Source organism: Vipera berus (assembly GCF_964194415.1).
Source record: "Vipera berus genome assembly, chromosome: 5".
In the NCBI taxonomy this organism is placed as follows: domain Eukaryota; kingdom Metazoa; phylum Chordata; class Lepidosauria; order Squamata; family Viperidae; genus Vipera; species Vipera berus.
Window position 1 is genome coordinate 97772795 of NC_138207.1, and position 17558 is coordinate 97790352.

The 17558-nt window shown below is 42.5% G+C and overlaps 1 protein-coding gene across 1 annotated transcript in view; it reads left to right on the top strand.

Moving 5' to 3' along the window:
• PARG (poly(ADP-ribose) glycohydrolase) overlaps positions 1-17558 on the top strand; it is a 69357-nt gene that overhangs the window by 6207 nt on the left and 45592 nt on the right. Inside the window, exons 4-7 of the mRNA XM_081329783.1 lie at positions 805-970; positions 3082-3204; positions 6656-6739; positions 10714-10788. Of these exons, the coding sequence (XP_081185909.1) occupies positions 805-970; positions 3082-3204; positions 6656-6739; positions 10714-10788 (448 nt within the window). The remainder of the gene's footprint in view (positions 1-804; positions 971-3081; positions 3205-6655; positions 6740-10713; positions 10789-17558) is intronic.

Sequence of the window (17558 nt, forward strand, 5' to 3'; positions counted from 1 at the left end):
AAGCCCTAATAAGCAGGCATATACATAGAATGAAGGCTACTGCTAAGCACATTGATTTGTGCTTAAATTGTAAGCCACCCTGAGTCTTCGGAGAAAGGGCGGGATATAAATGGGATTTATCTAAATAGATCTAAAAACATATCTATTTAAGCAATCCGGTCTGGTCTGACGGGTTTAATTTTAATTGTGGTTTTAACTTATCTTCTACATTTGGGCAGTAGGGCTTAATTTATTTTCAGTTTTCTGTATTTGTACATTTTGACATTTATGTCACTGTTCACCGCCCTGAGTCCTTAGGGAGAAGGGCGGTATACAAATCAAATAAATAAATAAATAAACAAACAAATAAATAAATAAATAAATAAATATAAAAAAAATAAAAAATAAGTGACACTTGCCCCATTTTACAACCTTCCTTAAGTTAGTAGCATGGTTATTAAGTGAACCCAGCCTCCCCGTTGACTTGTGTTTGTCAGAAACTCACAAAAGGTGACCATGTCACCCCGGGACGCTGCCACCGTTATAAATTTGAGCCCATTGCCAAGCGGATGAATTTTGACTACCGGATGCCCCGGTAGTCAAAAGAGTGAAAAACGTCATTAACCAATTTCTCCCTCCCCCCCCCCCCCCCGCCCCAGTGCTGCCGTTGATTCAAACAGCCACTCTGCCAATTGTTGTAAGTTGCGCAGTTCCTGTCTTTTATCCTGGTTAGTTTTAATTTTCAGTATGGTCCTTTTTTAAAAAAAATTGCTGATCGTTTCTCTTTACCCGATGAAAGTTTTATCTTAAATCTCTCAATGACAGGAGTGAACACCGCCCAGGAAGGAAGCATTGTACATACACCCCTCCCTCGCTCCCGTCTAACAGAAAGTGGTTTGGGACCCCAATTGAAGAGATGCGAAGAATGCCGGTCTGTGGGCTCCATCTTCCTCATTTGAGACCATCCGCCAAGCATACGGTTACAATCAGAGTACGACATTTCCTTTACTAGCGAATCTTATTCTTGCCGGGATAGACACTCTCCCATTCCATCTTGACCTTTTGTAGGTTGAGGAAGCATTTAAAGAGTGCTACATCCTGACACTCCCCAAAACTTTGGACCTCGGACAGAGAGGAAATGGGGAGCGAAGGGTATGTTTCCTATAAACGCGGGTTAAAAGAAAGCGTTGAGGCGGTTTCATCGGCGCTTCTTGATTTCCAAAACTCTCGTTTGTTCCCGCACTTCGCCATTTGTCTACCCAAGAGTTCCCACCTTTAGGAAGCCGCTGAGGGGGGGGGGAGGTAGGAAATCTTTCGTTTCCTATCAGTTGCACTCATCACAAGCAGGTGTTTTTTTTTGAGACGCAGTATCTGAATTGCTGGTCAATTCTTAATATTTCTAAGCCAATAGGACACGTTCTTTTTTCTGTGTTGCAGCAACTTGCTACAACTTCATTGAGAGAGAGAAATCAAATAATACCTATGTGACGTAAAATGAGTATAGGTTGCATGGGTTGAAGTAAAATGTTAAGATATAATTACAGATACTCTTTCAGTCCCTGTATGTATGTATGTGTGTATGTGTACAGCAGACATGTCAAACACAAGTCCCGGAGGCCGGATGCGGCCCGCGAAGTGGTTTCATGTGGCCCGCGAAGCCATCCTGGAAACAGCGAGGGAATGGCCCCCACTGCCTTGGCCCTGGCCCAGAGACCCTCCTTCCGCCAGAGACCCTCAGATCTGTCCCACTCCTGCCCAGGCCCCCATAGGCACCCTTGATGCCAACGATGTAGAGCTGGCCACGCCCACCCAGTAGGCCATATGCACTCTAGCCACGCCCACCCAGTAGGCCACGCCCACCCTGGCCACGCCCACCCGGCCCCCTGAGGGCAACCACAATGCTGATGCGGCACTCAATGAAATTGAGTTTGACACCCCTGGTGTACAGTATGTGTACACACACACACACACACACTTATTTGAAATCAGTAAAAATAAAAAAGGGCTTGCTTTGATGATGTCAACAGCTAGTTGACGAAAGCTCAGCAATAAAAAAGGCTTTTTTCTTATATCCCAGAGTTCATTGTTTTTATTTTTACTGATTTCAAATGTCTGCACCTGGGATTCCCGTTTTTAAATTTCTCGTGTGGTGTGTGTGTGTGTGTTTGTGTGTGTGTGTATTTATATTTATATTTTCAGGCTTAAAATCTGAAAATATGAATGCTATCTAGAACACCAAGTAATGCAGTGCACAGCTAAATACCCTATTTCAGGGGTTAGTAACCTTGGCTCTTTTATAACTCGTGGACTTCAACTCCCAGAATTCCTGAGCCTGCCATGCTGAGGGGAAAGGGAGGGGTTTCCAAGCTGAGCCGTGCTGGCTGAGGAATTCTGGGAGTTGAAGTCCACAAGTCATGAAGGGGCCATATTTCCCCCATGCTGGCTGAGGAATTCTGGGAGTTGAAGTCCACAAGTCATGAAGTGGACCATAGTTTCCCCATGCTGGCTCAGGAATTCTGGGAGTTGAAGTCCACGAGTCATGAAGGGGCCATATTTCCCCCATGCTGGCTGAGGAATTCTGGGAGTTGAAGTCCACAAGTCATGAAGTGGGCCATAGTTTCCCCAATGCTGGCTCAGGAATTCTGGGAGTTGAAGTCCACGAGTCATGAAGGGGGCCATATTTCCCCCATGCTGGCTGAGGAATTCTGGGAGTTGAAGTCCACGAGTCATGAAGGGGCCATAGTTCCCCCATGCTGGCTCAGGAATTCTGGGAGTTGAAGTCCACGCGTCATAAAAGAGCCAAGGTTGCCTGCCCCTCCCCTATTTGTTCAAAAAGTAACAAGATTTTTTTTTGGGGGGGGGGGGAGGGAACAGAATGGTTGCTTAACTCATATCAATGTCTCTCAACCTGAACAACTTTTAAAATGGGTGGGCTTCAACTAGCTGAGGAATTCTCGGAATTGAAGACCACAAATCTTAAAAAGCTGCCAAGGTTGAGAAACATTTTGTGATTGTAAAAGTCTTGGAAGTGTTGCAGATTTGGATCTTAAGCTTAAATGTCATTTGCTTCTTTTTTTCCCCGGCATATCTTCTCTGTGTTAGGTAGATCTTCTGAAGGAAGGAGAAGTGCCTAAGCCTTTCCCGACCCATTATAAGGATTTGTGGGACAACAAACATGTGAAAATGCCTTGCTCGGAACAGAATTTGTATCCTGTAGAAGATGAGGTGAGGCCACGTAGCTACTTAAGGAACAGGATCTTCTGTGTTTCTTAGCTATGCTCTCAGCGCCTTTGATGATCGTTGTGTTACTCGGTGGCCAATTGTTTCCGATGTGCACGATACGTTGTTGTTAGCTGCGAAGTCGTGTCCGACCCATCGCGACCCTATGGACAACGTTCCTCCAGGCCTTCCTGTCCTCTACCATCTTCTGGAGTCCATTTAAGCTCACGCCTACTGCTTCAGTGACTCCATCCAGCCACCTCATTCTCTGTCGTCCCCTTCTTCTCTTGCCCTCAACCTTTCCCAGCATTAGGCTCTTCTCCAGTGAGTCCTTCCTTCTCATTAGGTGGCCAAAGTATTTGAGTTTTAGCTTCAGGATCTGGCTTTCTAAAGAGCAGTCAGGGTTGATCTCCTCTAGGACTGACCGGTTTGATCGCCCTGCAGTCCAAGGGACTCGCAGGAGTCTTCTCCAGCACCGTAGTTCAAAGGCTTCAATTCTTTGGCGCTCAGCCTTTCTTATGGTCCAACTTTCATAGCCATACATTGCAACTGGGAAGACCATAGCCTTGACTATACGCACTTTTGTCGGCAGGGTGATGTCTCTGCTTTTTAGTGTGCTGTATAGATTTGCCATAATGCATTGTAATCATCCATATATTGTAGAAATCTAATCTAATCCATGGCAGCCAGCCCTTTTGCGGTTTATAATTAGTAAAGCTTTTGTAATCATGACAATAACATTTCCATAAGCAAGCCTTATACTTTCACAGTGCACAAATCTGCGGTTCCCAGTTATTCCATAGTTATAAGCAAAAAATTAACGACGTTTTACAAAGTCGGCAAAATTCAGTATTAGAAAGCGACAATAATTTTATTGGATGAGTGGGACTACCTCAGTGCCTTGATACTCATCATTAGCTGGTTCTGGGAGGCGCGATGAGTAGCAAAAAATGATGAGTAGCAAACAGTTTTGCCCATAAAGAATAATGTAGTGAGTCACAGGGCAACCGACACCGACAAGTTCTAGGTTATGCATCGGATATCAAACAAACGACGAGTACCAGGGCAAAACATTTGCATCAAAATGAGTTGAGTACCAAATTCAATCAGTTTCAAAGCAGCTGAGTGCCAAGGTAACACTGTATAATACAGTCGAACAAAGGCACTATCCTTGACAAGGAAATGGGGGAAGCATGTATATCAATCACCCCACGTGTCCCATTTGTGCGAATATTCAATTATAACAAGATGCGATTTCAGAGGAGAAATAGGTTGGGTGACAGTGCTGGATTTTCCAGCAGTTTTTACATTATGCAAGCTGGATGTTGTAACAGCCGTTTCGAGAAATTAGCGTTGGATTAAATTTATAGGATAACCTCTCCTGCCGTATTACTCAATATCTTATCAAAAGCCATCCAAAGAGCTGGGTTCTGTTACTACAAGTCGGCTGAAGATGTCAAGATCGAACTGTACAAGTCTTGAAAAGCCCCATTTTGTTTGGTGCCGCCAAATTACTTAGGAAGTCTGAGTAGTTAACACCGCTTTGTGCTGATTATATTTACAGGTCGTTCTTGACTTCACGACCAGAGTCGAGCCCAAAATTTCTGTTGCTAAGCAAGACATTTGTTTTAAGTGAATTTTATGACCTTTTTTTGGCACAGTGGTTAAGCGAATCACCACAGTTGTCAAGTTAGTCACCCGGTTGTTAAGTAAATCTGGCTTACCCCCGTTGACTTTGCTTGTCAGAATTTCGCGAAAGGGGATCCCGGGACACGGCAACCGTCATAAATCTGAGTCAGTGGCCAGTGGTCTGAATTTTGGATCACCTGGCCACGGGGATGCTGCAGTGGTCTTAAGCGTGAAAAGCTGTTGTAATTCGAGGACTGCCTGTCTTTGGACTGTGTTGTAGAGTCCGGACGGTTGATAACAAAACTTTTTAAGCCAAAAAGTGATTTGAGAACCTGTTTGCCTCAGGGATCGCCTTCTGCGCTCAAGCTGATCACATTGGTGCGTGGATTCTGCCCACCCTAAGACCAGTTTGATTGATGAGCAAAAAAAAAAAGAAAAAAAAGAAATCAAAGCTTTCTTATTTCAAGGATTTTTTCCCCCCTTTCCTTTTTCAAAAGAATTGAGGGCCGTGTGACTTAAAAATTATTTTCCCCACCCTGGATCTGTCGGCATGTTTGCATGACTTGCGCTCGCATTATGTTCTCTCTTATTGTGATCTGAAAATCAGTTTGGGAATCATTGGGATGAAGCTGGTATTGGATTTTTCAGGAGGGAGTACATATTCATAATTGTAAGGGTTTTTGTTTGCATCTCTTAGCTCTGAAGAATATCGGGAATGCAGGAAATAGGTGTCCTGTAAACCCTTTTTTAGTCTGTGTGGGTGGCAGTGAACTCACGTTTCCACTGTGTTTCCACGAAAGTAAGATCCAGCCCGATAGTAACCCTTAGCTTGATTTTTGGGAGGTGGGCCTAATATATAAGCCCTTCCCCCAAACTAACCCCAAAACTAAGTGAGGCACACCCCTTAAAATCAAGCTAGGGCAGGGGTAGGAGGGGCGAAGCTGCCCCCACGCGCCCTGAACCCTCTTACCAGTAGGACCACCACAGCCCGATACCTCCTTGACGTCTTCTGCGGCCGCTTGCTGCCACTTGCGGCCAGAAGCCACGAGGCACATTGCGTCGTTGCCGCTGCTCGCGGCAGGATGCCGCATGGTGCTTCGGGCCCTTTCCGCTCTTCACGCAGTGCTTCGGGCCGCTTCTGCTCACGGCAGGAGGCCACGTGGCGCTTCAGGCCGTTGCCGCTGCAGAAAGCGGAGTCGGCCCAAAGAGCCACGTGGCCTTCTGCCGCGAGCAGCAGAAGTAGCCTGAAGTAAGACACCCCCTGAAAATAAGACCTGGTGCCTCTTTTGGAGGCAAAAAAAAATTTATTTATTTAGTTTTCTATACCGCCCTATTCCCGAAGGACTCAGGGCGGTTTACAGGGCAGCATATAAAAGACAATATAAAAAGATAATATAAAATTAAAATGAATTAAATTAATTAAAGCCCAACAATTAAAACAATATTAAAAAGCTAAAACCCCTTCAGTCCAGGCCTGATAGATTGAAAAGCCAGGTTTTCAGATCCCGGCGAAATGAACGCAGATATATAAGACCGGATCTTATTTTGGGGAAACACGGTAGTGGAAAAGGTAAAGCTAAATTACATTACTGGTGCAGTCCCACTGACTAGTCGGGGAAAAAAAAAAAGGCTGATTACTGTGTACGACTCTCTTAAAACCTAAGTAAATGCTTCATAGTTCCTTTCCTAATAGCAGCACAGTTGTAAATTCGGTCGATGCTTTACAAATTACAGGCATGCACAGTTTTTGTTTGTTCTCAATGGAGAGTAAATCTTAAGACGTTGAATGGTTTTAATATGATATATAAAATATTTGTTCTTTATAAAGAATGGTGACAGGACTGCTGGGAGCCGATGGGAATTAATACAGACTTCACTCCTCAAGAAATTCACCTGTTCCCGAGATTTGAAGGTAAAGACTTTTCAGTTACAGACGGTAACCAGCCAAAGAATTACAGATAGTCCCTAATTTACCAACCAAAATTTGGACCAGAATTTTCATTGCTAGGGAATGGAATTTGTGGCTGATTTTACAGGGTTGTTTTTTTTTTGGCCATGGCTATTAAGAAAATCACTGCAGTTAAGGGAATTGGTCGTTAAGCGAATTTGCTCCCCCTTTTTGCTTGTCAGAAGCTTGTGGGGTTTTTTGTATAAATTATTTAAGGTTTTATAGGGTTAGGAATAAGGTGGGATTGGGGTTGGGATTTGGATTAGGGTTAGGATTAGGGTTTTTCCAAATAACATTCTCAATATTTAGCAAGCAGCATAATGTCTGGGTTCATGTGTTTAACAAACAATAATAGATAATAGTTAATTGCCATAAACGACGTGTTAATTAATCACTCAATAGCCTTCTTGCTAATATATAATCAAAGTTACAGATCACGTTCCTTTCTCTCTAACTTGTTTTTCTAGCCATTGATAGAAATTATCCCATGTTCTAAAGTACACGGAGTCGTCTTTCACTTTTATCTTTAAACTCAATCTAGCTATTTCTGCACACACTAGAATTTTCTTGTTGTGAAGTAGCGATCACGTGATCCTGGCGATCCTGCAGCCATCACAAATACACGCCAGGTGTCAAAAATGCCTGAATTTTGATCACATGCCCATAAGCTGTTGGAACTTTGAACCGTCAAAGTTGTAATTTGATGGCTGGCTGCGTTTGTACCTGTACAACTCACCGAATGCTGCAATTTAATTTCGCAATAAGTTCTTCAAAATAGGGGAGACTTCTGCTGTGAGAATGCCAGCAGTTATTTATGACGGTTATTTATGAAATTATATTGGGAATGGTTTTCAATGCAGAATCGTAATAGTCATGAAGCCCCACGCTATATTAACATTGATTCATGACTTAAGCTGCACCCTTGAATAGGGCCTTCCTTTGCTAAGCAAATAATTGCTTCTGCATTTCCAATCAATTTACTAGTAAATTTCATTAAAGTTAGCTATAATGTGGTAGTTGGCTTCTTGCTAATCGTAAGGGATGGTTATGGTTACAATTCATCATTTTGGATAAGGAAATACAGTTGCTTATTAGAAGACTGACTTTATTCGTGGAGGCCAGTGATTTTTTAATAATTTAAAAAAATCAGTGTTGACTTAAAAAATTTCTTTCTTTCTTTCTTTCTTTCTTTCTTTCTTTCTTTCTTTCTTTCTTTCTTTCTTTCTTTCTTTCTTTCTTTCTTTCTTTCTTTCTTTCTTTCTTTCTTTCTTTCTTTCTTTCTTTCTTTCTTTCTTTCTTTCTTTCTTTCTTTCTTTCTTTCTTTCTTTCTTTCTTTCTTTCTTTCTTTCCAAAGGGGGACAGTCAGGAGAGGATTTTATCCATTTATAATTATTCTAATTGAGTAGGTTTACACCAGTTCAAGAGCTTGTTTGGACTACTTCTCTCTCTCTCTCTCTCTCTCTCTCTCTCTCTCTCTCTCTCTCTCTCTCTCCCTCTTTCTCTTTCTCTCTCTCTCACTTTTGGACTTCTGTGATTGAAGCTGGAGAGGGTATTAATATTTCAGTTTCCTCTTTTAGATATTTTTCTTTTTGGTTTCAGGGAGCAGAAATGCAACAAATTTCACAACCCTGCTTGTAACAATAGTTTGACAACTTAATCCATGCAAAAAACCTCCCATCTCCTCCTATATGGGCTCACACTTGACTGATAGCTAGACAACATTTTACTAAAAACAAGGGCATGACATTTATTTTATTAATTTAATTTAATTTAATTTAATTTAATTTAATTTAATTAATTTAATAATTTATTTAAATTTTATTAAATTTATTGACCAGGAAACTCTGCACATTAGCTCAAACATAGATTGGATTCTTGTTGTGAAAGGTTTATTATTCATAGCTGTGGCTTTTTGCACCCAGGCGTTGGCGGCTGATGTAATTAAGCCCACCCCACCATTTTGTCTCGGCTTGCGTTTCCCCGGGCGGGTGATAAAAATGCATTTGGAAACTGGAATTGCTCACCCACGCTCCCCATCTCAGTGCCTAGCCTTCCAAGCTGTCACCTCCATCCATCCGTCGAAATAACTGGTTGACCTTAATATGATGGAGCTGCTGTTTTAAAGGGGGTGGCTGACTCAAGAGTCTGATAACAGCAGAGCTCAGACGAACCACCTCACGCTTCACGGTGAGATGAACGTCCGGCAATGTGGCTGGATTCCGTAACGTGAAAAATTCCATAACATGAAAAATGGCCCGGGGAACCGTGGCTGAGTCGGGTAGCCGAAGAGTGGTAGAATTGCACAACTTGGGGAGCCAAGATTGTGTTACCGGGCGAGTTGACCAGAGAGCCAATACACTATCACGTGTATGGTTCATTCCGTTCCTTTTATTCGATCAGCCTTAAACACAGAAAAAAGTGATAGTGATTTAGGAGAAAGCCAGTTAAGGAATACTAACTGATTGCTCAGAAATTGGATTTTTTTTAAAAAAAATTTTTTGCAGCATATCCACATGCGTAAGAGCCAGTTTAGTCTAAATAATTAAGGCATCAGGTGAAAAAAGCAAGGGCCTGAGTCCAAGTCTCGCCTTACCTATAAAAGCCGTCTGGGTGACTTTGGGCCAGACCCTCTCAGCTCAACCCACTTCACAAGGTTGTTGTTTTGAGGAAAATAGGAGAAGGAAGGTCTGTTGTGCATGTTCGCTGCCTTGAGTTATTTGTAAAACTAATAAAGGCAGGAGAGAGAGAGAGAGAGACAGAGAATGTCCAAGGAATAGACAATTAGATAGACAGACTGAGATAGATAGATAGATAGATAGATAGATAGATAGATAGATAGATAGATAGATAGACAGACAGACAGACAGACAGACAGACAGACAGACAGACAATGTCCAAGGAATACGACAATTAGATAGACAGACTGAGATAGATAGATAGATAGATAGATAGATAGATAGACAGACAGACAGACAGACAGACAGACAGACAGACAGACAATGTCCAAGGAATACGACAATTAGATAGACAGACTGAGATAGATAGATAGATAGATAGATAGATAGATAGATAGATAGATAGATAGATAGATAGATAGATAGATGATAGATAGACAGACAGACAGATAATGTCCAAGGAATATGACAATTAGATAGACAGACAGACTGAGATAGATAGATAGATAGATAGATAGATAGATGATAGATAGATAGAAAGATAGATAATGTCCAAGGAATACGACAATTAGATAGACAGACTGACAGACAGACAGACAGAGAGAGAGAGAGAGATAATGTCCAAGAAATAAAACAATTAGATAGACACTGACAGATAGAGAGATAAAGATAGAGATAGATAGACAGACAGACAGACAGATAGATAGATAGATAATAGATATAGAGAGAGTGACAGAGAAAGAGACAGATCAAAAGGTTGTGGCCACCCAAGTATTCCAAGACTAACTCAGTGAAATTCATTATTTTTGTTTTCAGCTTGTGCTTTAACTTTGGGTGGGATTTAAAGTGGGATATTGGAAGACACGGCTTTTTGCTCTTACTCGCATCCTGTCCAAGATTCCAGAAACAAAGTTCCAAATTCCTACTTTTTTTCAGGCAGTTTTGAAGGTCTGGGCCTTTAGCCCGTAAAAGTTTCCCGTTCCTGTCCTTAAAACCCAAAGCTGGGTGAAAGAGCTACCACGAGTGGCAATTTTAGGCTTGTTCGATTCTTAATGGAGAGCCCTGAAGATAGGAATGGAAGGCTTCCAGAGATAGTCCCTCTCAATTTTTGAAAAATATATATCCTTGTATTTCTGCAAACATCCCTGCCACTGTTACATCTGTTGCTAAATAGCGATTGAACAGCAGAGGGCGCAGTTGATTCAAAACAACCTTTATTTTCCTCCCCTGTTGCCAATGCTGTGCTATATTTTTATTTTGTAGGACGCTATACTCAGGTATAATATTACCTATGCCAAGAAATGGGACTTCACGGCCCTCGCTGAATTCTGCGATAAGGTAATTAAAAAAAAATGACCCTGAAACTTGCAAAATAGTAACAGTAATTCGAATACTGTTGGAATCTGATTTGAATGGTTATTTTTCTTTCCTCTTCTATTTGATACATGCTTTTACTTGTAGTTAACTGAATGTGCCTTGGGGTGGCGTTCCCAGAGGTCAGAGAAAAACGTACTCTCCGTGTGTATGTTAAGTGCTTTGTGAACATAACAGGCAGCACTCCACTCGGAACCAGTGTGGAGCTCAAAAATCCCGTCGCGAAGTGAGACGGTCGTTAAATGAGTTTTGCCCTGTTTTATGACCTTTCTTTGCCACAGTTGAGTTAGTCTTGAACATAACAGGCAGCACTCCACTCGGAACCAGTGTGGAGCTCAAAAATCCCGTCGCGAAGTGAGACGGTCGTTAAATGAGTTTTGCCCTGTTTTATGACCTTTCTTTGCCACAGTTGAGTTAGTCTTGAACATAACAGGCAGCACTCCACTCGGAACCAGTGTGGAGCTCAAAAATCCCGTCGCGAAGTGAGACGGTCGTTAAATGAGTTTTGCCCCGTTTTATGACCTTCCTTTGCCACAGTTGCTAAGTAACTCGCTGCAGGGGTTTAGTTAAATGAATCCGGCTTCTCCCCCCCCCCCCTTGACTTTGCTTGTCAGAAGGTCGCAAAAAGGGACGCGGCAACTGCCATAAAGACGAGTCGGTCTGAATTTCAGTCACGTGATGCTGCAGTGGTCGTAAATGTGAAAAACAAGTCACGTCCCATTTTTCTGTTGTAACTGAATGGTCACTAAACGAATGGGCAACCTGTAACCTTTTTTTTCCCCTTTCCAATTAACAACGCTCGGTTTTTTTTTTATTATTATTATTATTATTATTATTATTATTATTATTATTATTATTATTATTATTATTATTATTATTATTATTATTATTAAGTTTCTTTCCTAGTGTTGCAGATGCATTTGCTCCCTCCGGGAATAGCAATAATTAATCCTTAAGTACAATTGTCCCTTAACTTTTTCCGATGAAGCCGGCGGGGAGTCTGACCCTGATTATTCCAGTCATAAATAAGAAGACTCTTTAATTTGACTCTCCATCCCAGCTCTGTCGCAGTCATTAACAAAGACGTGTAAGGATTGATGGCTGAGTTGCTTTGCATCTGGGGAAGAAAGCAGCGACAACATCAGGAAGGGCAGACAGCGATAAGGAGAAGATTAAGAGCAAACAGGGTTCTTGCATTTTGGCTGTATTGCCTTATCGATGTTTTTCCTCAAAGGATACGGGATAGATCATCAGAACGTTTAAACATCACCAGCAGAGAATTAATTCCAGGAGCGTATTTGGGCAGAACGTCTGACTGTGGGTGTTTTCTAGCATCTGGCTTTCAAAAAAAATTAAAAATAAAAATCAAAAGGATTGGCGATTTGATGTGATGAAATTGGCCAGATCAATGAAGTCATGCCATTAAGCCAGGAGAGAACCAACCTAGAACCGAGGCGACAATTTTCTGACAGTTAGAACAATTAAATCAGTGTTAACGACTTGCCTCCAGAAGTTGTGGGTGCTCCATCACAGAAGGAGATAGGACAACCAGTTTGTCCAACATAGTACGGAGTCTCCTACTTCAGTAGCCGGTTGGACTAGAAGACCTCTAAGATCCCTTCCAGAAGGTAAAGGTTCCCCCGCACATGCGTGCTAGTCGTTTCCGACTCTAGGGGCCGGTGCTCATCTCCGTTTCAAAGCCGAAGAGCCAGCGCTTGTCCGAGGACGTCTCCGTGGTCATGTGGCCGGCATGACTAGACGCCAAAGGCGCACGGAACGCTGTTACCTTCCCGCCGTAGTGGTCCCTATTTTTCTACTTGCATTTTTTTTACGTGCTTTCGAGCTGCTAGGTTGGCAGAAGCTGGGACGAGTAACAGGCGCTCACTCTGTTACGCGGCACTCGGGATTCGACCCGCCAAACTGCCAACCTTCTGATCGACAAGCTCAGCGTCCTACCCCACTGAGCCACCACGTCCCTGATCCCTTCCAACTCTGTTATTAATTGAAACCACTTTATTTTAGTATTCGTTTGCACTTTAATAATACAGCCACTTCTCTTAGATGCTCAGCTGAACATGGCTACATTAAACTTAACAAACCTGAAGTGGGTTTTGAACTCAGCTGAGATAAGCAAGCATTCCAAAGGCCTAAGTGGTTTTTAGAGGTTGTTAGCAGACCCACAACAGTTCTCGAACTGGCTCTAATTCCATCAGTGTTGTGCAATGTCACATTTGGGCCACGTGGGAGGACACTGAATCCATTTTTGACAGCTTCATCTGGTGTCTTATATCGATCCTTTTAGGGATCAAACTTCTGAAATTTTACCTCTTGTCGAGAGAAACACTTTTTAAAAAAACTTTCATATGTTAATTTATTTCTTGATTTACGTCTTTCCAAATCAAATCAAATCTTAACTACTGTCAGTGTCCAGCAGAATAAAGAGAAAACTTCCAAAGCAACGACTAAATGCAGCTAAAACCAATATAATGGTCTTTCTTCCCGATCTTAAAGACTTTCTTTAAAGTGCAAATGTTACAAAATATTTAAAATTCCTTTTTTTAAAAAAATAATAATAATTCTGCTCTCTCTTTTTTCTGGGGCTGTCACATGCCAGATAGGAATTGACTAAAGGGGAAGGGGAGACCAGTCTGCCACTGTGTATCCTGTTTTATTTTTCATTTTATGTACCAATAAGTTCTTAACACTGATTTGAAATTAAAATATAGGGAAAATTGAAGTCGCCTGCACGAGGATTTTGCTGTCAGGATTCTCCATTATTTCCAATTGGAGTTAGTTGCAGAATTCAGCTCACCTTGATTTCTTCATTAGCTTGTAAATAATACGAAGGATTTGGATTATTATTTTTTTGGTTCGCATTGTTATGGTTAGGGTGGAGAGGAGTAAAAAAAATAAAAGGTGGGGGGGAGGTAAATTAGGCAAGTAAACTGGGCATATTTTCTTGCAATTACTTGTTTTTGTATATCGCACGAATTGTTTCTTGCGTTTGATTTTTATGCACTGCGTGTTCTATTACAGAGTTCTTTTGGTGACTCCAGGCACGTTTAGAATTACAATTATGATTTACTTTTGCTGTTAGTTACAGCTTTTGGTTATATTACCTTGTGGTTCACCTCATTAGTATAAACCACCTAGAGAGCTTAGGTTATTGGGCTGTTTAGATTTTTTTTTAAATTAATTCATCCGCAAATTAGCGTGGGCTGCTCTCCGCAGGAGATTCTTGCTGTGTTGAAAATGAAAAAAAGGGGCAACAATACGTGTCCCAACTTTTCCAGTTCTTTCAAGATGGGTCCTTCCTAGCTGCTTGCCCTTTAAAAAGGTAAAGGTTCCCCCGCACATGCGTGCTAGTCGTTTCCGACTCTAGGGGCCGGTGCTCATCTCCGTTTCAAAGCCGAAGAGCCAGCGCTTGTCCGAGGACGTCTCCGTGGTCATGTGGCTGGCATGACTAGACGCCAAAGGCGCACGGAACGCTGTTACCTTCCCACCGGAGTGGTCCCTATTTTTCTACTTGCATTTTTACGTGCTTCCGAACTGCTAGGTTGGCAGAAGCTGGGACGAGTAACAGGCGCTCACTCTGTTACGCGGCACTCGGGATTCGACCTGCCAAACTGCCGACCTTCTGATCGACAAGCTCAGCGTCCTAACCCACTGAGCCACCGCGTCCCTTTAAAGATGTACAAAAATGCCACGTTTTTTTATTCCAACCCCCCTCTTCTCCGATGTCTTGAGTCACAAAGCTCATGTGTTGTTTAGAGACGTTATAATTACGATTATTTAAAGAGAACACGGACCTGTATAAAACATAGCTCTGTGGGTTTTGTTTTTGGTTTTTATTTTTTATTTTTTTATTTTTTTAAAAACTGACAGAAGAGGGAGCTCTTGTCTTGCGCGGAGAATGCCACAATGTTAAATTTATTTATTTATTTCATCAAACGCATTACCAAATTTATTCATTAAATTTATTGTTCCCCCCCATCTTACCACAATACTAGCAAATACTAAAGAACCCTTTTAATTTTATTGGAAGCCAAGAAGCCAAAGGGTTAATACCACTTTATAAAGCCTTGGTAAGACCACGCTTGGAATAGTGCATCCAGTTTTGGTCAGCATATTATAAAAAAAGATGTTGAGACTCTGGAAAGAGCACAGAGAAGAACAACAAAGACAATCAGGGGTCTGGAGGCTCAAACATAGGAAGAACGGTTGCTGGAATTGAGTACGTCAGTGGGTTAGGACGCTGAGCTTGTTGATCAGAAGGTCGGCAGTTTGGCGGGTCGAATCCCGAGTGCCGCGTAGCAGAATGAGCGCCTGTTACTCGTCCCAGCTTCTGCCAACCTAGCAGTTCAAAAGCACGTAAAAATGCAAGTAGAAAAATAGGGACCACTCCGGTGGGAAGGTAACAGCGTTCCGTGTGCCTTTGGCGTCTAGTCATGCCGGCCACATGACCACGGAGACATCCTCGGACAAGCACTGGCTCTTCGGCTTTGAAACGACTAGCACGCATGGCGTGCTTTGGAAACGACTAGCACGCATGTGCGGGGGAACCTTTACCTTTAGTCTAATGAAGAGAAGGACGAGGGCTGGGACGTACATAGGCTGGGAGATGCGTGGGCCTGCCCTGTGCTTGGCTTCCATATCTGTCTGGCAGCCCAGCTGGGAACAAGGCAAGGACTTAATGGGGAAATCAGGCAGGCTCAACCAGAAATTGTCATTTGGAGACCAAATGGCCCATTGAGCAGGCTCAGTCGAAAGCACATTAGCCTATTCTCCGCAATATCCCTCTTCCGTTCTCTGCCCAGAGAGTTCACCAAAAAGAATACAGAGGTGCCAGAAGTTCTTGAATGAGGCCTTTGTGTCCCATTCCCCCACACTCTAAATGACAGGAAGGAATGTACGCTCTCAGGATGAGATCCATAATCTGGATTGCACCAATTATATCAAGGTACGTCCCGGCAACCGAAGGAGAGTAATCTTTTTTGCTCTGTGCAAACTGTCTGACTGAGAATACGTCAGCTGTTGCAGTATACAGGCTGTCTTTCGGCTTGCGGCAGTTCGTGTAAGTGACCTTTCAAAGTTACGACGACACTGAAAACGACAATGACTGTTTTTCGCACTTGCGACCGTTGGAGCACCCCCGTGGGCCCGTGATCAAAATTCGGACGCTCGGCAACTGGTTCCCCTTTACAACCGTTGCCACCTCCCGAGGTTGCGTGATCCGCTTTTTGCAACCTTCTGACAAGCAAAGTCAAGTGGGGAAGCCAGATTCATTCAACAACGGTGTGGCTAACTTGTGACTACTGCAGGGATTCACTTAATGGGCGTGCTGTCATAGTTCCGACAGGTGAAACTCTTCAAAGAACTTCGAGGCATTATTTGCCTTATAGAATCTTTATTTGAGAAGCATGGCATCGGCACATACACGGTCGAAGCCAAAATCTGAATTCCCCTCCCCTGAGCACATAGTATCAAGCACAATTCCCTCCTCCAGTTAACGGTCGTAAATCACATTCACCAATTAGTTTGAAATGCAGGCTTCCCCTCCAGGTCTCCAGCCTGCCAATTCTTATCCTCTCTTATTCCAATAAACTTGGTTCTCACACTAGGTGCAGTATTGTTATGTCTAGCTAAACTCTCATTCACATCCCCCACCTTCCCCAGCGTCATCTAACTCTAAAAGCGAAAAGGAGAAAAACGACTACATTTCTATTCTATGTCAATGCGAAAAAGCATCCGATGTTAGCAGCGTTGACGTGCGGCAAGAACGGTCACAAAATGGGGCAAAACTCCTTCCGCAACCGTCTCGCCGAGCCGCAGAAATTTTGGCCTCAACCGTGGTCGTAAATCAAAGACTAACACCTATATTTAAAAAAGAAATCTGAACATTTTCCACCACCTTGTGGACTCTCTTTTTTAAATTTCCCAAGCTGTCAATTGAAGGAAGAAACTTAAAAGAGGCAGAAAGTTCATTGTTGCTGACCGCTTGGCTTGCATTTTAGAAAGATCTGTGATGACTCAGAATGACAGGCATTTTTGATGCACAATTTTTAAACGTCGCCGGATGTGTGCACTGGGGAAAGACGGGAATTAAAGAAGGAATGAGTTCCTCAGTGCTCTTTTCAAAACAGCCAAAACCTACGTTTGTCATGTCATCTAATAAAGAGAGTGAACGTGGTATTACTCGGTCTCTTAAACGGCTGAAGTTTATTTAGAATTGTGGAAGTCATTAAAAAAGGGAAGTCTCACATGGCAAGTACGATACACCTGAGAGACGGTTGTCATCCTGGATTGGCAGAAGAAATATTCTTCCTTTCTGGAAAGAAAAATTAGAGAGCCGCCAAATTAACTACTCACATCTAAGCTGTCGTCTTCTTTCCTTTTCCAAGTGTCAGTTTGTGAGCCTGATAAATGTCAAATGTTCCCTTTCACTATCTTCTAATGAGGCTCTTCTCTGCATGTTCCAATATAATTCGTTCTGTGCTTCACTCAAAAGAGGACATCATTCACTCTGTTCATGTTTTTCTAATCGGGATGTATTTTAAGAGAGTGAAGGTACATTTGATATATATTTTCTTGGTGGATTTATATTACGTCATAACTCCCCGAAAAGAGCGTTTATAGCTAGTCCTCACTTAACAAACACTTATCCAGCCATCATTCAAAGTTACACCTTACTGGACAAGTGTTACTTACAACTCGGTCCTGGTAGTTTTGCAGCC